The following is a 25582-nucleotide window of genomic DNA, read 5'->3' on the forward strand; positions in this document are numbered from 1 at the left end:
ATATATATATATATAAGTAACAAAGCTGCAACAAAGTTCATGCTGTATTCACCAACGGTTTATTTCTTCACACAAATTTTCGAGCGTCTCGCCGCCCTTTCTCAAGTGTTGATACTGAGAGAACAATAACAAAATTAAGCCATAACAATATATTGCAACCGTGTTACCAAGGATGCGCGCTTTAACGCATCAATGCTAGGCATCCTAACACCCAGCGCGCATCCTGGCAACAGTGCGATGTTACGTCATAATGAAATTACAATGAGTATAAAGCATACATGAAAAAACTTGGCACGACTGATACAGAAGTAATTCCTCTGAATACGCAGCTGCGGTGGTAATGTAAAAGCAGTGCATTATTTCTTTCAAAATTCAACATACACATAAATTAACTTTAATTCTAGTGTATAGATAATCTTTACATAATCTGAAATTATCATGATTAATATAAACATTCGATTTTTTAAAATCAAACTGAATCGTCACACTGATGGTTATGCAAAATATGTGTAAGCAGTTTACCATCGATTTTTTGAAATCAAACTGAATCGTCACACTGATGGTTATGCAAAATATGTGCAAGCAGTTTACCATTCCTTTCAAACTTCAGCATACACATACATTAACTTCCAAATTCTGGTGAGTAGATATATATATATATATATATATATATATATATATATATATATATGTATATATATGTATCAATCTTTCATTTTTTGAAGCGCCATCACTACCGGTCTTTTTTTTTCTGTTGGAAACACGTGGAATTTTGAAATTCTGAGTGAACATGAAACGCTTCTCACACCTATTTTGATTGGTACCCAAGAACTTGAGACAAATTATAGTGAACATTTTTCCACGTCTGTAATTCACGTACAATTTTGTTTCTTCAAATTGTTGTTTTCTCTCGCTGACTCATGTCCCTGCCCCAATCTATTGTCCACTAGTTTCCGAACAAGTTTGATTGCGAAACGTCAGCTGATGCCTGATGGACGAAAACGTGACTTGATGTTGTTGTTGTTTAATAATGTGTTTGTACAATATTGTTGGTGTTGTAGTTGTTGTTGCTCCCTAATTCCTTTCACCCCTTTCACTAAAAGCTTGGCACGTGATATGCATTTAGCGTACAATGCACCGTCATAATCGGTTTTACGTGAACGTACCTCCACATAGAAACCAGCGCAGCGCGCACTGTGTACACCCGCGGCCGCCCGCTCGCTCGCTCACCTGCGTGCTTCCTAGCTGCATCACATCGTATGCTAGCTAGCTATGCAGCTTGCTTGTTATGTTGATCCGAAAGACGTAATTCTGTCGCTGAGCTATGAGGCATGCAGTTTACTTCATGCACCAGACAACGTCCGACAAACTTTGAGAACATGTCTGAGGTACACCATTTGAAAAGGAGATCGAGATGAGGACGTCCAAATGTTCATCGTAGATAGGCTCAGTTCTATCTGTGCATATCTCTCCAATTCTTGCTACGTAGCTAGCGTCTCGCTGTTATGATGGCCATCGTACAAGACGTAGTGTTCCTGACGCTCGTTGTGGTGGCCTTCGTCCGGGGAGCAACGGAGGCACCGCCGGCTGGCCCCGCCGCTGCCACTGGCGGAAAGAAACCGCTGGTTCTTATTGTGTCTTTCGACGGGTTTCGCTGGGATTACACTGAGAAAACAGACACACCGAACTTCGATGAGCTAAGCTCTGCTGGAGTGAAGGCCAAATTCACCAAAGACATTTTTATCACCAAGACATTTCCTAATCATTTCAGCCTTGTCACGGGACTGTACGAGGAGACACACGGTGTCATAGGGAACGAAATGTACGATCCCTTGTTGAACGAAACTTTTTCGATGGGCAGCACGGATCCCAGGTGGTGGGGCGGGGGCGAACCTGTGTGGATCACAAACCAGAAGCAAGGGGGCAAAAGCGCCGTTGCTTTCTGGCCCAGCGGGAACGTGAAATTCAACGGCATCCTCCCAAACTATTACTTCCCAGAGTATAACCAGTCCTACCCTTTTCACGCCAGGGTCGACATGATTGTCGAACACTTTCTCAACGACGATGTCAATGTTGGTGCGCTCTATTTCCACGAACCGGACCACTCTGGCCACTTGTACGGCCCAGATTCCCCCCGCATGCTGCCAGTGATAAGAATGTGTGACGAAACTGCTGGCTATTTAGTGCGGAGACTCAAAGAAACGGGTCTGTATGACCAGGTGAACATCATCATCACTTCCGATCATGGAATGACATCGATAAGCCCGCATAAAGTCATCGTCATTGAACAATACGTTGATCCAAGGGTCTATCCCTTCCGTGTCATCAGCAACAATCCTATTGTCAGCATTTGGCCCCATAATGGTAATTACTAGCAATTATATGCAGCACAAATGGGATTACTTCTAGAGAACTAGACAGTGGCGGATCCAGTGCGTGCCCCTCCCCCTCTTTTGTTTTAAAAGCAAAAGAAATAATAATTAAAAAATGACATAACACCCAGAAGTAGCACCACAAATATTGTTTGCGCCCCCCCCCCCCCCCCCCTTTACAGAATTCCTGGATTCTTGTGGAGTAATTTTTTAACATTCCTCTGTTGAACTGTTTCACATGTTTTGTTTTTTGTTTTGTTTTTGTGTTGTTTGTTTTTTGAGGGGGGGAATGTAGGGAAATTCCAAAACATGTTTATGAATGGCCCAATTCAGCAAAAAGTATTTCACGAAGACGATCATGGATTACACATTTCTAGCAAGTGGTTACTGCAAGTGATTAGTAATAGATGTGTTACCTTTCATTAAATTGAGCTACTTTTGTTCAGTGCAGTAGTTGATCTATGTAGTAAACTGGGTCATATTGCACAATTTTTACAGGGCAAGCTTGAATGATAAGATGAGGATGCCTACTTTCCTGTGTATAGTGTAAAACAATTCTTTCACGAGAGCAGTGATGTGACCAAAATTGATGATTGAACTAGTGTGTTTCAATCATTGATATACATGTAGTTTATGAGTTGAAATTATGGGTAGAATGTACAAATACTTTGCACATTTTATACACCACGAGAGGGGTACCGGAACATTAATGTTGGAGTAAGTTTTGGAGAAACCATCCGCGAGAAACTATAGCTTCGTTGTGGAGTTTGATGAAAAATTTGTATGACCTTTTATTTCATATTCAAGGTTTGAGAAAACAAAGATCTTTCAATACTTGAGTGGAAATTTTCGCGGTGTTGAAATTTTTGCGCATTTCACGGAACCAGAAACTGGCGAAAATAAAAGCACGTGAATATTTTTGCCTGCCATATATTCCTATGCATGATGTCTTGATTCAGCAGATTTAAAAACACTCGAAACTCTTCTTACCCGGCCAAGCGTGAAAATTAGTCGCGTGAAAATATCCACCTTTACAGTTCTCACTCTATCCTTGCATGCCTTTCGGCTTTTTTATCCCCAAGAATGTATCCCTTTAAATGATGGTAAATATTGGATACTTGGTAGTATACTTTTCAGCCGCAGTTCTTATATTTTCAAGAGTACCGGGGTACTATAAATGTCATTCAGTAATGACTGAAATTAGTGTAATCACTTTAACTTTCCAGGCTGTCTGAAACAAAGTATTCTTAAAAGAAGATCTTCATTTCGGATGTTTACTCATTTTTTTTTATTATTATTATTTTGTGCAGGAATATGACCACAAACGGTGGAATCAGCAACTCACATTAGAAATGTAATGAAAATTATCTTAACTACCCAAAGCAGGATTTATCTTTTATTTTTGGCAAGTGTTTTACTCTGGAAAAAGATTGTTGATTGAAATTCTTTGTGTTAAAACAAAGTATGCAAAAGTTAAAACATCAAATACTTTTTCTGTGTTTTCTCAGCAAGAATAATGAAAGAAGATTAAGAGAGCAAGTAGGGACTGATACAATTGTGCTTTTAGATTTTTGTCTAGAATGCTTTTAGTCTTTCTTTATTTCATATTGTTTGGGGAGAAGGAGGAACTTTTTTTTTTTTTTATCTGTCTTGCTACCTGTAAATGAGTCACTGATTTGATAGCTTAATGCAGTCATTTCTTTCAAACCTCTTTAAAATATGAAGGTATGTGCTCTACGAATGACTATTTTGACAGCTGTATAAAGGTGATGTACTTTTGCTTGGTTGCCTTTTATACCACATTACTTTTCCAACTTTTTTTTAATCAAATCTTTAGAGGGAAAGATGCAGATTGACTTAAGTGATGGCTTTTATGACATTCCTCAGAAAAATAAGTATCTCGATAAATGTATGTTACTCTTGAATTACAGATAGTCACAGGGAGGCCATATACTACTCGTTGCATGGCAAGAACGAGCATATGACAGTGTACTTGAAAGAAGACATCCCAGCCCATTATCATTACCATTTCAACCGTCGCATCGCTCCTATCCTTCTTGTGGCCCACGAAGGATGGCAAATACACAGCAACACAAGTGATGAATACTGGCCGAGTGAGTATTGTTGAATTGTATGTATCTCTCTGCCAACCTCTCTTTTATCTCTAATTCAGTGAGAAAGAAAAGGAAAAAAAGAAATAAAGAAAAAAAAAGAAAAAAATCCTGCTGGAGTTTACCATCTTTACATATCGTCATCATGAAGTATTAAAGGTACATGTGTAAAATACATTATTTTCATTTGTTGCTCTTACATTTCATACCTCCTTTTAATTCATTTTTTCTCAGTTACCATGTCAGGGAAGTTTGACAGAAAGAGCAAGTTTCCTTTTGTGATGCTGATAGATCTGTTCAATGGCATTGGGGCAACTCACTATTGAAGTTACAAAGGTGTAGTTACCTACAGTGCTGGAATGCAATTGTGTGACTGTTGATGAACTGTACTTTATAGATTCTACCAGAACCTGTCTTGCCTTCTGTTGTGATGATTTTCACCTTCAAGAATGTTCATAGCCAGTTTAAATACCAACCCCAATGTACTTGAGTAATCCTGTGTCTTCATACATACTGCATACGCTGAATATTTCATAAGGTTTTTATTTCGGGAGTCGGGTGCTATTTGTGAATTCAAAAACACTCAAAAATATTAACTCTCTATCCCTATTGAATGTGACATGCACGCATACATTTCTCGGTTCACTACTGTGCTCCACAATCACATGTAATCACTTAAGAAATTGTCTGGAAGTCCTGATTCGAAAGAAAAAAATAGACTCGCCAAATACATGGTGTTTGCAGTAGTCTTGCAGGAATCATTAGAATTGATATGGCTGATAAGGCTAGGATATTGGAGTTAAAAAGACTTCCATTCTGCAATATATCTGATTTTGAGTGACATTCAGCATTGATGCCCCTTCTTTTGACTAGCCCATCTCGGCACGCACGGCTACAACAATTCCCTCATGTCGATGCACCCCTTCTTCATCGCGCACGGGCCCGCCTTCAAGCAGGGGTACGTGTCGGACCCGTTCAGCAGCATCAACATCTACGCCCTCATGTGCCACCTCGCAGAGTTTGAGCCCGCCCCCAACAACGGCAGCTGGAAGAACCTCAGCACCTTGCTGCAGCCTGGTCACCACCCTACAGAGTCCTCCGGCAGCAGTGATGGCCACGCTCCTCAATCGGGAGACGGAGGAGGAGGAGAAAAGCCAACAGGGAAATCGATATCGAGATTTACTATAGTTGGTGAGTATGAGACATTACCATGTATATTTGCATTTTATACCTAACAGCATAACTGTATCTTGTGTTATCAGTAATTCAATTGTTGTTTTTTTTTTCTTCCATTCATTTTAAGATTTATGATTTGCTAAAGTTTGTATGAGGACAAAAAACTTGTCCTCGCACAAAAAAATTGTCCTCGCTCGAAAACTTCCTTCTGGCTTCTGTAGTTTTCAGTGTCTTACATCCTGTACTTCACTCACTGCTCCTACCTGGCCTGTACTCGAAATAGCTTGTTTCATAATATTGAGAATTTAACTACAATCTTTGTATCCTTCCCCCAGCTTGCACACATACACACGCACACGCACACACACACAAACACGCACGCTTGCACTAATGTGTACTTTCGGCCAGAAGAGAAATGCTTCGACTACTGAATAATGAAAACATCCATCAATATCTTGATTAATTGATGGTAATACCGAGAACCCTCCCCTACCCCCTCGATTCATTGACTTTGCCGTTCTTTGTTTTCATTTCATTGTATTTATATGAGGAAAAGAAAAGGACACGGATTAAAGTGGGTATGGATCCCATTGTGATGTTATCAGTACATTGTTTCATATTCTTCTGTTTCGTCCGATAATGAACGTAGTGTGATGGAACCCATCATTAAAAAGTCATTATAGAATGGGTAGCGAGAATCCTGCGATCTGATTGGTCGAGAGCTATGTGTTGATTTTTACTGGCCGCACGCTACGTACGCTGAGTCACCGCAGTGGTAAACATGTTATCGCGCACTTGTAGCAAGAGTACGCGTACTTGTAACAAAGGTTTGCGCACTAAGCAAGCGTTCGCGCACTCAGGTTGGCCATGCGTCCAGTAAATACTGATGCATGGCTGGCCGTGCGTCCAGTAAAAACTGATGCATGCTCGTTTACGGCAAGCCAAAAGGAAATGCATCCAGTAATTTTGTCATCGGGTAACACGATAGAATAATGGGTTTTTGACAAGAAAATTACCCATTCTATAAATCAGATGACGCACAAGTCTTTTCGTGCGTCAGTCGGAATATAGTGTGCATGCGGTAACTATGGAATTTAGCCTAAACCCACTCGGCTTCGCCTCGTGGGTTAAGCATTCCATAGTTACCTTATGCACACAATTCCGACTGACGCACTCAGACCTGTGCGTCATTTGTATAATGTACACCACCCGTACATTGCTTCGTATTCTACTGTTTCATCTGATAATGAGCGGAGTGTCATTTGGAGGCTCTGCAAGGAAACAAGCTGCCATTACTGATGCAATTGTCACCAATTAAGAGATAATTCATCTGTCCGTCAGTTGTAATGAGCCAGGGACATCTGGTATGTCTGTATGAAGGAATGCTCTCTTTCCCACTCTCAGTCTCATGTATCACACTTAAATTCAACCCTTACTTTGCTTTGTTCGCCGGCTGGCAAACAATGTTGAGTGTTTTCTTTGCCGTTTAGCACACATGTCAAGAAATTAATTGTCAGCAAGTAGAAATTACCTAATCCCCTAATTGTGTCGCCATGTTCTTTCTGTCGGACCAAGGTACATTGCTGCACCTGAGTAGACTTGCTAACTAAACAGCTACATTGTAGGCCAAGTTTGAATGGATTTCTAAATGCTTGTAAAAAGAATTTTAAAAAAAAAGGAAAAAAATATTAGTGGGAAAATTAGCACAGGATTCCAGTGGGATTCGAACCCGAGACCTCCCGATTGCTAGCCCGGTGCTCTACCGTTTGAGCTATAGAAAGCCCTAGTTCAATCTTCGTTCCAGGAACCCTAAGTTCTCAATGCTCGGATGGTCAGAAGCTATAGCAGTGCCAATGTGTGTGACACACATGCACACACTTAAATCTGGCATTCTTAACCCTAAGGATAATTCAAGTTGGTGGTAGATGCGAGGGATCAGTGATGCAGCATTTTTAGTGGAAATGCAAACAGAAGAAAACTGACCAGAAATGAATATAATTTATTAGTGGAAAAAAATAAATACAAAAAAAGATTGGCAAGTCATAAAGTTGAGTGGCTGGACACATATAAAAAGGGTTGATGTGAGATTCCAAACCATGTTCAAGGGGACCATGATAGCTATTAAAGGGTGAAGTCAGACAAACAGTATGGTAGAATTTCGTAAACAAATAGTGTTTTAGAATCAACAATTGGAAGTGCAGTTGTACTTGTAATGTAATTTTAGAGTTTTACATGTTTTCGTAATACAATGTCAGGAGCAATTACAATGTACAGAACGTGCACACTGAAGGAGCTGACTATGCCATTGCCACACTGTCTTCCCACCTCCCTGTATTCACTCTACATGAATCTTTACAAAATTTAGTTTGTGGACGTGAATAAGTTGTTCCTTTGGTATCAATAGTCTTAGCTTTGATGACCCATAGGGGAGAGGGCTGTACTTTGCAATTTTTTTTTAAAATTAATGAGCAAGAACATGATTCCCCCCCCCCCCCATAATCTTTTTGCGTACAAACCAAGGGGAGCGATTTGAGGTGATGGATAATATCATCATATCCTGTAGTTTGTGTATGAAGTTGCTCGTGATTGTCAGCTGTTTTGTGATTACAAGTTTCAAAATCATGCGGAACTTTTAGTGAATGTTTACACAACCACTTTATTTATTCTTTTTTTTGGGGGGGGGTGGTTGAGGTCACAAAACGATGTGCTGGCTAAATTTGCAATTTTTCTGTTGAGCACTATCTCAGACATGGAATTCACTGATATTTGTATTTATTGTTGGTATTTGAGAGAAAAATTATCATAAATCAGAAAGTGTACCCAGGCGTATTTGCATTGGTTTCGTAACGATATAAGAGACATAAATGAATTCAGTAACATTAATTTGCTTACTTTACTGGTATACAATTTTAAAGACGTTTAATCGGAAGTGCCTTCAAATTATGCACAGCAGGATGAGAGGCATATAAGGAAATGAGAAATTTAATTTGAAATCACACAGAACCTCCTACACAACTCCACCAAAGTGTCAGGGTCGTCCATTGTTTATGCTTCCAAAGCGTAGGAACTTCCTCATCTACATGTATAGGATGCAGAAAATATGACCTTGTGAAATCATGTATAACGTATGCACAAGTCTAGCGTTACCTCTACAACAATGCATGCGATGTGCCTTGTACACACATGAACAGAAATTGTACGTTCTTACATGGCAGTGTGTCTATATAGTTGCTCCTCATGAAATGCACTGCCAGATAGATACAAAACTCTGCTAAACAATGCTAAACTGCAGTGTATCCCAGCAACAGGAATTATTAAAAAGTGATTGCTCAGTTCGACACAGAAGAGAATTTGTACCTTAGCACTGACTGAAAAATTGAAGAAAAAAAAAATGGGTATGTTAGAAGAGTTTATTTCATAATATATGCATGTCTGCCTTTTAAGATATCCTCACAGGTTAATATTGCAATATTTACTTGGCTTCACCAAAAATATACATATCAGATGTTTCCTTTCAGGTTGGTTGCCAGTTTTGGATGGCAGAATAAAAGCGCTAATGTCAGAAATGTTGGCAAGAAAAAGAGTTACAAAGTGCACTCAGCAAATAAAGTGTAGCCTTTTGTCCATCACCACTACCCACAGTGAAGAGAGAGAGAGAAAAAAAAGAGGAGAAATTGGATGGTCGCTTGCCACAATAAACCTTTGAGGTTTACGACAATTGCAGAGTCTTCTTCTGTCTTGGAGCGGAGTTTGATGAGCACTTTTAAAGTTTGTGTATTGATGCCACATTGTAATAGGCAGATGGCTGTTGTAGACCAGTTGCGGTTCACACGTTTAATGTGTTTCATTTTGTGACACACACATGGCTATAAGATTAAAAATGATAGGTAAAGATGACCTTTGATGTAGTAGGTATGGGTGATATTATGACAGTGAAATGAACAAAGAGGAATTCACCCATCTCTCCTTTTACTCTGCATAAAAGTTTATGTGAGAAATCAGGCCACATGCAAATGTGCCAGTCCATACCAGGGCCCTGTTTTATGAAGAGTTACAATTAATCATATAATGGTTGATTTCTGTGGTAAGTCTATGGCAGCATGTGTAGTAAAGAAATTTATAATTGATTTGTGAGTATATATCTATTGATTAAAAGGGACCCTGAATATCTATGTGTATCAATCACTGTTTAGAAAGAGAGAGATTGGGAGGGAGAGAGAGAGAGGGAAGTATGATTTCCTCGAACCAAGTGAAATACATCATGCGCCAAATCAACCATGGTCTGTGGCCAGTGACCAATTATTTAATATTCCATGGCCTTGATATATGCACAATAGCAGCACGTGAGAATGAAAACCACTGTAAAGCAATGCTGTAATTGACCACAGGCGACAAAGTGGCAGGTGAAACAGCCTGTGATTAAATCTTGTTTGGTGCTATGGGGGTTAATATTCTTGTTTTTTCTTTCTTTCTTTAAAGAAGAGGGAGGGGTGGGGTGGATTTGAGCATCGGAAAAACCACAAACATCCATTTTACAATCATTTAGTTGCGCTTGCTTGCATACAAATTTTATTGCATAATTCATGACTAACCACTGGTGTTTGTTATTTTGAGGCTTGACATCCATACAAATGTACATTATATGTGCTGCCTACTCTGGGCATACATGTACAGTATTGATACAGCATACAGCAGCAACATGTCATTTTTTCAAAGTTCTGATGTGCTTCACAGTGGTAACTAGGGATTGTAAAAATGGACTTGATTCTCAACAATCTTTAATTTAGTGTTGTCATAAATCTACAGAATATGTTAAAGAAAACAAATGATAAACCTACAAATTGGATACAAGTCCTACTACAAACTGTAGGTACATTTAGTGAGGAATAGTCCTACAATATGTAGTGTGTGCACAAAAATTTAATGTATGTCATGATAACATAACATGGAAGTAATCCTTTTAGAAATGAATACTAAGTTACAAGTTTGATATTCTAAAATACCATGGATATGTTTCTATTACAGAATGAGATGTCAATCAATTTATCAAGAGTCTCATTTACAGTTTTCCTCAGTGAAATTTATCCAGATATTGCTGGTAGGAACCAGCCTTATGCCATGCCCTGACTGAGCCGGAAATTGTACATATCAAAAGACATCACCCCCATTGCTTTGATATATTGTAGGAAAATTCACATAGAATTCAGCTACACAAAGAAAGTGTGTGAAATCAACCAAAGCAAGAATATTATTGTTACTACATGTACCATCTGTAGTCATATGTTTACGATAACACCTCTATTACAGCATGGTAGTGTACAGTGTCTGCTTGTAATTGTGAAGAGCTGTGTCCTTGTCATCCTATTTACTTTTTGTTTCATTTGTAATTGGCAATTAATTCCACAGACCAACTACACTTTGTATTATATGTACAGCTTGTACATTCTCTATGAGCACTCTGACTCTTGTAATTTCCAATATTTTCCCCACTCATTCACACCACAGGTGTGGTGCATGTTTGTTAGAAGCATTATTAGGCATGCTTCTCTCAAATGTTTCACTTCAAATCCTCATTAAGCTTTCCCATGAAAATGAGGAATTGATGAGGATTAATGAGGATTTATATATTGAATTTTGATACATGTACTGTACACTGTATAATACAAAATATAATTATTCAATGCCCATGAATGTGTTGTGTTTTATCTGCAATGTATTGGGTGTGTGAGCATTGTGTGTTTGCACTGCATGGTAATCATGGATCATTGGGCAGGGCTGTTTTGCTAGCCCATTTTCCATTTGGATAGTGGGCCATCTAGTCTGTCCTCACACCAGTTTTAGTCACCACAGTCATCTACACATACATTGTAAGCTTTGATATGCCTTTGCCTCAAAGGTTGCCGGGAGCTTCATGTATTAGTTTGTCCATCTGTCTGTCCATCTATTTGTCCCAGGTCTTATTATAGTAATTGGAGGCAGAAAAACAACAACAAACTAACAAAGAAAAAAATCTACTTGTGATAAATATTCATAGTTACCAGGCTAGGGTAGGCTATGTACAGTGAACATATGTGGTACAGTTGTGCTGATTATATCTTGGGCAAAATCTTTCAAGGTCAAAGGTCATTGAAATTTTGCTAAAGTGACTTTTTATGAGAACGTTCCTTTATTCTATATAAATCTAAGTCATGTGGTGATGTAGTGTGATAGGAAGGGGAGAAATAGACAATCATTTGCTTGAAATTTAAGATAGAGGTGAGAGGTAACAGGTCAAGGTATGAATTCAGTGTACTTACCAACTTACCAACCATAAATCCAGCTGGGAATATCATGTCATGTATTAATTGGTAGACCAAAAAAAAAAACAACAACAACAACACTGACAAGATATTCTGCCTGAACTTGACTGTATTGCATGGTATTTACCAAAGAGTAAATGTCAAATGTTTTGTTTCTCAACACTTTGACAAAAGAAGAGAAAGTCATTATCAGCCATATATTCAGCCCCCCCCCCCCCATTAGTAAATCGTTTTGTTCTGAACTCATCATCAGTTCATACATGTACCTTTCTTATAAATTCTTTTCTTTTTAGACAAGTTGATGTAAATGGCCTAAGGGATTTCTTTTCTCTCTGTTACATAAAGGTTGTTGTACTGTAAGCTGCTCCAAGACATGTAAGAGGACTGTTTCAGTTTCACTGAATAATCAGTGTTTAATATATATCTATGATGGTGAAGGGCAATTTGTCAGTCAGTTTCAGTTAAAGAACTGGATGGAAACTTCAATAATTTGAATGCTTACAATTACTTCAACTTCATAACATATCACTGAATCAATGGCATTGTAAACCGTCGTCATATCAAGTTGTGGTGAGAGACCCTTTTTGAAGAGTGTACGGTACTTACGTCCTCATGATGTTTAATAGAAAATTAATTATGTTTTTGCTTGAAACTGACCTTAATAATGCAAACAAGAACTAGTAATCCATCATCCAAATCTCAGCCGAGATGGAGCAATATCAAGTTGTTCTGACTGGTTGATAGATAGACACAAATTAAAACATTCCCTCATTGTGTAGAGACCAGTGAATTCTTAGGGGGGGGGGGGAATAATCTGCTGCAGCCAACTCAGACCCTGCCTTGCAAAGTACAGCAAACCTCACCTATACAAGCTGACTTTGTACAAGTCCAAATATTGGCCAAGTTGAGGTACATTTGTAAAATTCTGCCACTGATGATATTGAAACATACAGTGTACATTCCTTAATTTGATTTGAAAGTCAATATTCATACGAGTCTAAGTATTTTTTCTGTGACTTTGGATTCCACTTGATATACATACGATGTACATATTGTAGGTGAGGTTTACAGTATGCTATTCACATAGCATAAATCATGAGAAATCATGACTGTGCGTGTGTACACTTTGGTTTTTTTTTTCTCCCTTCATTCATGAACCCATGCTCTCACCAGTATACACTATTTGCCAAAATTATGGGAATGTGGGAAAATGTGGCCTCATATGGAGATTAATATCTAAATTTGAACAAATCTATGCTTCATGGACCAACGCTGCATTGATTGGATACTATGCCATATCATAATGGTATTTGTATTACATCCTGATTATTTCCGTTACCTTCGCTGATGATCTACCAGAATCCATTGCATTCTTTAATTCTGCATCAGTCTGATGCACGTACTGTTGACAATTCAATGATGGTACTGTAGGAGGAAGTCCAAAGTCCAACTCCTGAAAAACCAAGCTTCGGAGAGGTGCACACAATGCATGCTCTTAAATGTGTTGACAGTGTTAGCAAGGCATTGCTTAACAATGATTCCAGCTTGACATATCTGAACTGCATTGTACTACTGTACTTGCTACTAGAATCTCTGGTATGATGTACAGTGTATGGATACTAAGCTGGAAAGAAAACACTTGATGCTGTGAAAGGGGAAAAAACTGTAAGTGGTGGGATTTATCTTACTCAGTATTTTCCAAAGACAGTCTTGTTAGGATAAATCATTTAGTAGTTATTGTTTATCAGTATGATTGTATGCATTTGCACATGTTTTTGACTTAAAGGACAAGTTCACCTTCATAAACATAAGGATTGAGAGAATGTAGCAATATTAGTAGAACACATCATTGAAAGTTTGAGGAAAATCGGACAATCCGTTCAAAAGTTATGAATTTTTGAAGTTTTTGTGCAGTAACCGCTGGATGAGAAGACTACTGCAGTGTGTGAATAACTTAGATGTCACATGCGTACAACAATATAAGGAAAATATAAAGAGAATTTCACAAAATTTCATCTTTTGAAAAAAGTACACATTCGTCCGACTTGTTACCGACAAATGTTATGGGTAATATTATTCCGCCTGCCTTTAGAAAGAGGCAAGTCAAGTGCTCTTTTATTATGCGAAAAAAGTGAAAATATGTTGAATTTTCTTTACATTTTCTTTATACTGTTGTACGCATATGACTCACAAGCTGTAGTAGTCTCCTCATCCAGCGGTTCCAACACAAAAAATTTAAAAATTCATAACTTTTGCATCGATTGTCCAATTTTCCTCAAACTTGCACTGATGTGTTCTACTAATATTGTTGCATTCTCTCAATCCTTATGTTTATGAAGGTGAACTTGTCCTTTAATCTTTGACATTTGTACTGCCAATTGTACTTTACAAAGTTCTGTATTGCCAGTGATCAACAACAATGATAGTAGTAGTAAAACTGAAATAGCGCAAGGATAGTGAACTATGATAAAATTGAGAATGAGACCAATAGATTATTGTGAAATAATACGATGGTATGAGGTAACTAATTTAATGGTTATGACTCAGTTGTATTCAAAGAAAGATAAGACAGTTACAATGGCAACACTGTTTATGCTACGTGCATTGCAGATAAGAGTATCATGATTATTCATGATAATATGAAAATGTTATTCCTCTCCCCACGTAAGGTTTGTTTGTTTGTTTATTTACAAGTTTGTTTGTCGTCCTTTTTCCTTTTCCTTTTTTTTTTTTAGTTATACCTGTCTCTGTGTGACTGGGGTAAGTTGGTATGGGCTATGGGACTAGTGAAGGTGGTAGTCCAGTGTTGGTATCAGACAGAACTCGTTTGCCAAACGGTTCCAACTGGACCTTAAACAGTGGACCTGTTGTGAATTTAAAGGGGATGGCTAGTAACTGATCAGTGAGAATCAGGTGGAATGCTGGAGGATGATTGTTCCAATCCTTGTGGGATTCATTTAAGAGTACTTTATCTATTGTTTTGTGAAAATTATTTGCTCCAGAATGGTCTCATATTCAAGTAATGTGCAGTTTAATGTTTCCAGGTTAGCGTGCCTGGTCAGTGATGGGGCATTAATCTGTACATTACTTGAATATGAGACCGTTCTGAAGCAAATAATTTTCACACAACAGTAGATAATGAACTCTTAAATGAATCCCACAAGGATTGGAACAATCATCACAGGGTTCGAAATTGGCGATGGTCCGCTGGCCATTGGCCACCCAAAATCATGTCGGACTAGCTAAAAATCATAAAATTCTGAAGTAACTAGTCCGTCTGGCTAGCCAAAATATTTCTTCAGTGTCAAAATTGATTCTAAGTAGTCCGCCTGGCTAGTTAAAAAAAAAGTTAAGTGCGACCCCTGTTGACATCCCTCAGCATTCCCACTGATTCCCACTGATCGGTTACTAGCCATCCCCTTTAAATCGTGTCCAGATTATCAATCACAACATCCCTGGTTCAAGTCTTGAAACTGCAGCAGTTGTGCAGAGATGGCCAAAGTACTTTTCCTCATTGGAAAACCCAAGCACCCTTCAAACAATTTTTTACAACAAGTACATGTACATGTGTTTGGACTTCAAATTACATTTGTACATATTTGTGAGTAAAAGTGTATCAAGATACTTTTTTAAAAAGCTTACGTGGCCTCTACCAATGATAATAATAATAATAACAACAACAAACAACAAATTAATTACAGTATTATGATTCAAAATAGCTTTTATGGAGATGTTCTCCCACTGTGAGCTTATGTACATGTGTATGTAGGCCTACTTGTTGAACAAAAGGATTATAAATGATCAAATGTATTACTGTACATCATGTATGTTGGGATGCATTTTCCACTGAATCAAGTACACAATCAGATTGCTGAGCAGCCAGTACATACCACTTATTAGGTTCTAATGCTTGCAGTTATAGTGCACATCATGAGGCTGTGCAGTATAGTGGCAAGTGTGCGTGAGAAAAGTGACAGCGTGTGAGGAAATATAATCACCATCTGTTTGACACTGTATCTATAATGTCGTCTTTAGGAGCAACCCTGTGCCAGTATCTGCAGTGTCAATAGACTGAGCAGTAGTAGTATTACAATCTATGCCACACAGGCCAAATGTGTGTGCACAATCTCATGAATATACAATCTGGAAAAGAAGGAAAGGCTTGTGAAGAAGTGATTGCCTCTTCAAGCCAGATATGCATTGATTCGGTTCTGTGTCACGGCTTCATACAGTTCCATTGTTTATCAGTCCCCTTTTCAAAAGTTTCTCAGAGTGACCTTCAAGCAGTGTCCATCACACTGATGAAAAAAGAAAAAAGAATATATGAGAGAGTTTTTTTTTCTTTAATGTGACAGAGCAAAGAAAAAAGAAGAGAATTTAAGTGATGTGCAGTGCAAAAGTTGTAATACAGTGTATGGTGTGCACACAAACATTTCTTCACCAGAAGTGACCTCATAAACTCCTGAAGTGGTCTTTAGAAATCTAATCATCACAATATTTCTTTTTATTCATTATGTCTTTTATTCAATGTCAGTATATAAAACCAAAAAAACAAAACAAAACAAAAAAACAGAGCTGGTGTCTCATGTAGTAGTCATGTAGAGGCTTAATCATAATACCAGTTCATATTTGTGACATTAGCAGAGCTGCCAAGTCTCCCTGATTCTGCAGGAGTCTCCCTGAAAATGTCTAAATCTGTTCATGTCTTGAAATAAGAGAAAATATGATATTCTCTCCCTGATTTGGGAATTATTTTCACTCATTGAAATGCATGTAACACACACTCAGATGTCTCCCTGATTGCTGTGTAGAATCTCCCTGATTTTGATGTGGGAATGATGGCAGACCTGCATTTGATGAATTGCAGCATTCATGTGGAAGTCACTGAGGCATCAATACCAACCATCATTGCAAAAAAAAAAATAATAATAATTGAATAGATAAATAAATAAATAAAAAGAAGATATGGTAGACTGGAGTGGCACTTCCTGACCACGTCAGGAGTTTGCCAGGCCATTTTGAAATGGGAATAGTGTAGCCTTTTGATTGCAAGGACTGACAGTATTGTTATATCATCTTCATCATCATCATCATCATCATCCTCTTCTTCTTCTCTTCTTCATTATTATCATCAGTGTACAAATGTTTTATACATTGAATTGCAAACTGGTAGACTCGAGTGCCATGATGCAACTACGCAATTTGCATCACTTAAAACATTAAAATCAAAATACATCTGATATGACATGCCAATACAAAAATGTTATAATATAGGCATTATTTACCATTTGCCACATGAATCAAAAACCCAGATTTAGTGCTTCAAAACAGTTCTAGAATGTGAGTTAGGGATAAAAAAAAGAGTAAAATTTGAATCATTATAATTAATGTTAGGTATTGTTAAATGTACAAAATGTCAACAATAGTTATGATAAAAATGTTTCTAGACTGAACCGTCTACAGTTATGGTTTAGTGAGAAAAATAGTGATATAGCTCCGTATATTTTAGGCTTTATTGCAAAATTTTTACATGGTAGGATGTTATGTGATACAACTGACCTACAAATATGCATCAAATGTGACATCTTGAACATCTTTTAAATCATTGCTCCCAATGGTAAACAGTATCTTTATTAAAGTAACTAAACAAATGAGATCCATGACTTCTCTCGGTGCAAAGAATTCCCTGAATGGTTGAATCCCGGTCACGTGACTGACTGTGGATATCTGAGAGTATTCAGTGCTAACCAAGATGGGAGATCAATTCTGAATGATCTATTCAGCGCATCCCTGCCTGCCTTATGCCCATCAATCGATAGAAGTCCTTTCAGGTGGATAGAGCCACAAGGCTATATGCCGTATCAATACAGCAACGTAGCGACCATGCATACGATCTAACCTGCTGTGCACGAGGGTAATTAATTGGACCAGGATAGAAAAAAAAAATGATGTTACCGTTTCTTTGTGTATTATGAGCAGCCCATGCGTAAACCAGCGTTGTGCAGTAGTGCGCCTTATTAAATCATGTCATTTGAATGAGCATCACCACATCCTGTGCTTTCTTCCTATCATGGGAAATATACACTGTAGATTTAATATAAATATGGCACTTTTTAACCATCAATATCCCATAAATGAGTGATAAGGTCTACCCAGCGCCATCATTGTGCAAAGTGTCTTATTAAATCCTGTCATTTGAATGGGCATCGTCACTTACAATGTATTTGGCGTTCTTCATGTCATGGAAGTTCGTCGGCCTCATGCCAGAAGGGCCCTAACAGTGTACAAAGTCTATGGTGTTAAGGCCCTTTTGGCATGAGGCCGACGAGTTATGGATTATGAATGCGGTACTTTTTAACCATCACAATCACACAGAAGTATGTGATTTGTTTTCCTGAGTATTGGAAGTCATCTCGCGCCACCGTGTTGATTCAATATTCCCTGTGGGGAGGCACTTACATTTGAATTTCACTAAATTTAATTCTCTTTGTGTTGAGCACAGATTTCCATGTGCTATGCATTTTCTGCATACTATGTATGGAACTCTGTAGGCTGAATTAGCTCAATCTGTGCTATGCTTGGAAATCAATTATTTAGCAGCTTGGTATGGCTAAACTTTGTAATCAGAGGCGGACCTGATTAATCATAAGTCTTTGCCAGAGGAATGATTGATTTTCATTTACCTGATATTTACACATGAATTGGCATTTGATGAAGAAGATCAATATTTGTGTAGGATATTGACTTCTGTGTCACTCACTACAGCTCTAATAGTTAGGGAATTTTGTGCTATAAATCTTGATTATGTAATGTAATCTATCTAATGTGTCCAGTGGTGGACCCAGAAGGGGGCACATTCGGCGCACACCCCCCTCCCTTTATTTTTCGTTAAAAACAACAAAAAGAAAAAAAAAATGAAATGAAACCCGGGAGTGGCACCAGAAAAATAAGTTGCGCTCCCCCTTTACAGAATTCCTGGATCCGCTCCTGGTGTCTTCCAAGAGAGCTTGTTTCATTTATCTGTGTCAGAGATACCACACCCACTACTGTACAAGTGGTTTCTTTCACGGTGGTTTTATTTTCGCGCTTTGAGGTTGAACCGCGAATTTAACATCACGCGAAAATGTTTTGAAAAGTCGCGCGAAATTAACCACACAAGCAAATGTTTTGAACTCGCCGCTTGTTACAATGCTATTGCGCACATGTACACACGAAGATTCAGCGCTTCAACACACACCGATACCGCGCAATGTACAGCTGTAGGTACCAGCATGTTGTAAAGTACTCTAGAGACGGGGTTTCAGGTAAGCCTGCATTTAATTTTAATTTAATAATAAGAGAATAATTGGATTATAGTTTGGGATTTCATGTGCAAACAGTTTTTGCCATCTGTGAATTCACAGATTTTGCAGACCGTGAATTTAAACACACGTGAAAAAGTCGGCACCGATGGAAACCGCGAAAGTATCTGTGTGCGAAAGAAACCACTTTTACAGTATATGTGTAGTTACCTTTGTCTGTAATTTCGCTAGACTATAGATACTGTTCCAAGCAAGAAATGTTTGCGGCATGAAGTTTTTTGCGAGTTGGTGCTGACTGCCTTCATTAGTTTGTGCCATGAAATTTTTGAGAATTGCCACTGACATTCAGCACATAATATTGTGTAGACAAGAACTTACCTGTGCATTTTGATTTTGAGAATCTTGGCTCTCGTGAAATTCGAAAAATTAAAATGCATGCAAACATTTCTTGTTTTACTGTACTGCACGTACAATTTTCTTTTCTTTTTTATTCAAGTATATGAGTTCTCTAGTCAACATCAGGACTGAATGGTCACCATCTGGGAATGAATTGTACAATCAAAATGATTTAAATAAGTGTGCAATAAGTCTTAGTCACATTTTTGTCGAGTGTTGTGAATTAGTTTCAACATGTGATTAATTGCTGGGAGAAGACTTAAATTGAAGCATGTTGCTTTTATCAAGTGCTTACCATGTACACATGAATGTCTTTTTGGACAATGTTATGTTTAGGCTCTTCAGACTACTCGAGACACAAGTAATGAAACCCCTTTAAAGTTTCTTATCATAATGAAAGCTACGCCTCCCACTCATCCAAAGAGGCATCTGGGCAACGGCCACCATCAATACTTTGGGATGGTGCAGTTTTGGTTTAGGTGGGGCTGCTGGCTTCCAACTCGTTTTGTGTGTGTGTTTGTGAGATAATGAGAAACCTCCTATGGACTAGATAAGAGAACATGTAACTCTTAGAGCAATATAAAGTTTATTTGATAAAAATTGGTCTTGAAATTGCTGAGACATCCAATCAAAGCGATCCTAATAATATGCAACAGTCCATGACCTTTATTAGGATCATTTTGTTTTACCATGTCTGAAGATATAGACTTTGTCATTTCAAAACCGATTTTCATCAAATAAACTTTCAATTCTTAGTAGAATCGTATGCTCTTCAACATTTCACAGAGTGGCTTCCAAGTATCTTGCGATATGTTTAGCTGAATCCTCACCTCAACCAATACCGTACTATACCATTTCTGGCAAGTAACCGTTCATCACAATAATACTTGCCATCTAGACTGTGAGCTTCAGTTGCTTCAACTGAAGCGGGCAAGTTGGTGTGAAGCACCCTGTCTTCAGAAAGTATCAAAGTATGGAGATCAAAACATCTTTTCACTGCTCTCCTCCCCCCCCCCCCCCCCCCCCCACCCCACACTTCTGGTCAGTGGTGTCAGAAATTAGTGCTCGCAAATGCAATTGCTGGCAAAGTCTATTGCAACATACTTCAAGAAATAGTATAGTATTGGTGGAGATGATGATTGGGCTTTTCACTGTTTTGTGAGATGCCAAGTAGGGCTGAAACATCCCAAAACAATGTAAAACAAAGCGATCATATTAAAGGTGGGTCCGACCTTTTCTTAGGATCAATCTTTTTGGTATCTCAGTCATTTCAAAACCAATTTTCATCAAATGAATGTTGAATTCCACTTTCTTACATGCTCTTTCATACTTTTAAGAAGTTTCCCATCATCTCACCCAGAAATGACAAAAACCTGAAGTTACATTGTAGGTCTCAACCAAAACTATACTATCACTTTAACCTTGATCGTAGTTACAATTTCTTTTTCATACAGGCCATCATTACGGTTTTGCTCTCACATGCTTGTGGCATGCGAGCAGAGATTTATAATCTCTAGAATCTGCATTTGAGAGCTTGTTTATTGTCCTTCACACAATCCCAGGATGTTATATTTCATGGGACTATATCCTGCTGTCAGTGTCCTCAAAACTTCCTCTCTTTTTTCCATGGAGTTTCAAAGTGTTTTCGATTTCCAGGGTTGAAGTTTGTATGATGTATCTAGTGACATCGAAGTTTGGATCAGTGCCACAATCAGCAGTCATCATGGCTGTATATCATTCAGCCTGCCCTTGTCATTCGTACATTTGTAATCTCACACATATGCTTCACACCTAACAATGGGTGGCGCATGCAAATGATGCACACCTACACTTCCCTTGCTGATGTTTTTATACAATGAACTCCTGTCATAGTAATCAGAAATGCCTAGTAGATAAAGCATCTAGGCATATATCCAGTCTTTCACAAGATAAATTGAAAAAAATTAACAAGGACAAATCTGTCATGAAAATTCAAGTTGCTCTAGCTACATGTTTTTTTCCTGTTAAAACAAGCATCTGTTATATGCCAAGATAGGTTCATATGATAATGCATTGTATTAAGTCTCTTTGAGCTACATGAACTTTACACAACTGTCGACAATGATATGGAATAGCAGTTAGAATTACAGTTTTTTTAAATTTCGTGTTTTCTTAAACTGCAATATAAAGTGATAGTACATTGCCACTAATTGATCATGTACCGGTATTTTTTCTTTATGTGTGTGTGTCTATGACATGATATAGCAGAAATGTGCATTATCAAATTATCATTTACAATACATTATTATGATTGTAACTATATGCAGACACACTGTCAGTTACAGCACAGTACAATGCAAGTGTGCATCCCCTCACCATCTCCCCCCATCACCCCCCCCCCCCAAATGATAATAATAATACCAGAATAGTACACTAGAAGCAGGATATATTTTGCATTTCCCAAAGCATTGTATTTGCAGTACAGTTGTATGTCAGTTTCATGTGCTTGTCACCCCATGGCATGTGTACAAATACCATGTGTGCCTTGCACAGCGTCACATCTCAACCAGCTGAATTTGGTGACCATGGCAACGGATGCCTCATCTGCTTGATTAGAGCAGGAGATAATCCACTCATGTACAGTGTGCATCCCTGCACTGTGTACTATGGAAGAGTGTGTGTGTGTGATGATTAGAGCTCATCTAATCGATGGCCATATTGTTTTTGAGTTGAGGGGAGAGCCTTTACACTGCACTTGCTATACATAAATGTTTATGCTGCGCAACTTTAGGTCGAAGATATGCGCATCAGCTCAGATCGATGGCAGCATTAAGAAAATTTGAAGAAGTGTTGCAAATGGCACAAGTGGTATTCATATTAATTTTAAGAGTTATGCTGCATTTCACTCATTCATTGTCATTTTACTTCAACATGGTGATAAAAGAAACTTGCTCAGCCACTGGCTGTTATTCTGCAAGTCTATGCATTGGTATATCAGATAAACATAGCACAATAGATTCGCTGTACAAAAGTAATAGAAGAAATCATAGAAAGAGAATACAGAACATTGAGAAAATACAGACATAGACAAGAGACTGACATAAAACAAAAACAACAATGGTACTCATCATATACTTAACATAATATTAAACTTGTCATTTAGAAATAATATCAAAATTAACACAATGCATATTACTCAAATGGTTCATTTAGCAAGCCAAAAATTTGCTGTAAAGAGAACAGAACAGAACCTGTGTATTAAAGCAATCATTTTGGCTTTTGTCAGTTGTCATGTGGACCGTTTGCTGCAAAGAATTGATTGAAAATTCAATATAGACTGTCAGTGAACTGGTCTGTGTACGTTATATCTATGAGCACACATGTATCAAATTCATGTTCCTTTCTTTCTCTTTTTTATTCAGTTTTTCTTCCCTTGTGTGTGTGTGTGTGTGTGTGTGTGTTTATTAGTTTGTGATTTAATGCATGTCGTCGTTGTTAATTTGTTTACTTTGTCCCAAATCATGTCATGTGCAATGCCAATATATGGCCATGAGGCCATTACCCATCCTTGTCAAGTGCTTGCTTACAAGTGTATGATGACAGTACAATGTATCCTGTATTTCTGTTATATTTACATGTACAAGTAGCATTGCTTAGATTCTCTCTGTTCGATCGACTTTGTGTTACACTTGATCCTGTAAATAGATAGGTAGAAATAATATCAATTAATCAATACTAGAATCATTCTTCAATTTTGTGTATCGAACTTGTGCCTCATATGTACTCTGGTTTTCTTTAATAGACAATGCTTTTGATGACTAATTGACTTGATGTTAATGTTAATGAAAAAAAAACCCACCATCAACTAGAAATGAATATCTGTGATTGAAAGACAAAAAGAAAGCCAGATAGTTTTACTGCCATGCTAACAAGATACACAGTGGGCATCTGGGAACTGTGCTAATTAAAGTTGGGGAATACTTTCTGTTGTTCTGGTTGTTAGTCCTCATGAATCAACTGCAATGCTTCATGTGATGACTGCCACACGAATGCCACGAGGGAAAAATTTGCTCACGCATCCCCTCGTTTGTTTCCATTGCATCCCATCCAGGTGCTTGTCTGGCAGCCGGACTGGTCATCCTGGTGGTCACCCTGCTGTCCGCCATGTGTCTCAAGCAGCGGACTTACTGCGAGAAGCCCATGCAGTACCACCCCATCGCCGACACCTCGCTGGAGAGAGACTCTCATGAACCCTTCCTACCAAACTCGCGCCTCTGATGGGGCCCCCTGGCTGCATCAGGCTGCATCAGTCGTATCTCCAGTGACTCCTAGTTTGCAGGCACAAACCCTTGTCAGTCATAAAAAAGTCTGTGCCGAAGTATCTCCTTCATATTCCCTAAATGTGACTCCCCATCTTACCACATCTGCATTCCAGATAAGGGGGTGGGGGTGATGTGATGGCCCACCTATTGATACCCCTGTAGCACTCTTTGTACCCTTCCTGTACACTGATTCACATTTTACATACAGGATGTGCACCCACACAGCCTCCCCTCCCCCTTGCCTTCACCTCCTTCCTGCTTTAGTACCTATGATGGACCATCTCCATGTGTATCTCCAAGGCAACCTGTTGTCTTCCTTCCTCACACTTGTGCAGATCTTTGGCTTCACAACTACATTGTACGGTGCACTCCCGTTATAACGAACATGGTTATAACAAAATTCCGGTTACAACATAATAAGAATTCAAGCCGCAACATTATCCTCTTTATGTATTTTTAATTGTTTATTCATTCAGTTATAACAAAATTTTGATATAATGAAAGCAAACTGCCGGTCCTGAGGACTTTGTTATAACGGGAGTCCACTGTATAGCCCATATTTGGACAGCAAAGTGCGGGCTGACTGGAATACCCCCCCCCCCCCCCCCAACAAAACATAGTGAGAGTTGCACTCTAGATGCTGGTTTGAATCCAGTAACTGTAGGTGACAGTAAATTTTAGACCGCTCTGAGTGCCATGACTTGGTAGAAAGGTGCTACATGTAAAATACAACCATCATCATTATTACTCCACAGCTTTCTTTCCCCTTCATCTACCTCCTCTTTTCCCCAGCACCCTCCCCAATAAGTTCATCTCAGAGAGTCACTCTCTTTCCGCTGCAAACAGACACGTTCACATGCCATTCAATCACTGCCCGCACCAGAGCGTAAGCGGAGGTGTCGGGCGAGTGTCCGTCAAAAGTACGAGCAGATGTCCTCAGGAGGTCGACAAAGAGAATGTTTCAAAGGCGTAGGCAGCAGTAAAACGTTTTGAAAATTCACATTGCACGGGATGATCCGTGTTCCGTAGTCTCTGCTTGCAGGCATGTAATATATTGACTTCATTCCCATGTGCAAAGGGAATGCAAGAACTTTTTTTTGTGCTTGGTCAGTCATATTATCTTTATTTCTTCTTTGAGATGGAGTTAATATCAATTCATTGATGGCATTGTCAATTTGATGCTCTTCATTAAAGACAAGCAGTGGTTGATATTTTCTACCCATGGCATGCTTAGGAAAGTATAAGTATGCATTACCTTCAAAGATTTACAGTACTTTCTCTCCTACCTTTTTCTCCCTGTTCATATCTTCTTGTCTTTATTTCTGTCTGTCTGTCTGTCTGTCTGTCTGCTATTCAGTACCACCCCAGTAGATCAGTTTTGTCACTGAATTTTCTCATGCTTTGTATAAATACTTGAAATGGCAGTTGGTGTGATCATTTTTAGTGCCAAACTTCAGCGAATGTTCTCTACACCTCGATCGAAGTATGCTCGTATCCGGTAGGGCTGTGTGATGGATTGCTCCATTCACAGCTGAATTCAGTCAATTATTTTGTTTATACTTGCACAAAGTCAATATTTTATTTCTTGCATCATTGCATTCCAACTGAAGGAATTAGAAAATATGA

General features: G+C 38.5%; 1 protein-coding gene across 1 annotated transcript; it reads left to right on the forward strand.

Annotated features, from left to right (window-relative positions):
• The first annotated feature begins 1330 nt into the window (after positions 1-1330).
• LOC139731730 (ectonucleotide pyrophosphatase/phosphodiesterase family member 5-like) lies at positions 1331-24537 on the forward strand. The gene is made up of 4 exons (XM_071642612.1): positions 1331-2364; positions 4304-4486; positions 5357-5674; positions 23746-24537. Exons 1-4 carry the CDS (start codon positions 1506-1508, stop codon positions 23910-23912), a joined length of 1527 nt encoding a protein of 508 aa, XP_071498713.1. The 5' UTR covers positions 1331-1505; the 3' UTR covers positions 23913-24537.
• Positions 24538-25582: the final 1045 nt, after the last annotated feature.

The sequence above is a fragment of the Diadema antillarum genome, unplaced genomic scaffold (genome assembly GCF_040938485.1).
Source record: "Diadema antillarum isolate AM-2024a unplaced genomic scaffold, OU_Dant_1.0 scf00000022, whole genome shotgun sequence".
Lineage (NCBI taxonomy): Eukaryota > Metazoa > Echinodermata > Echinoidea > Diadematoida > Diadematidae > Diadema > Diadema antillarum.

What these genes read in the sequence shown, in the direction of transcription:
- LOC139731730 (XM_071642612.1), top strand. Translation starts at nt 1,506, where the DNA reads ATGATGGCCATCGTACAAGACGTAGTGTTCCTGACGCTCGTTGTGGTG. An exon ending in CAGCATTTGGCCCCATAATG is followed by an intron (nt 2,365 to 4,303) that starts GTAATTACTAGC and finishes CTTGAATTACAG; the next exon opens with ATAGTCACAGGGAGGCCATA. An exon ending in AAGTGATGAATACTGGCCGA is followed by an intron (nt 4,487 to 5,356) that starts GTGAGTATTGTT and finishes TCTTTTGACTAG; the next exon opens with CCCATCTCGGCACGCACGGC.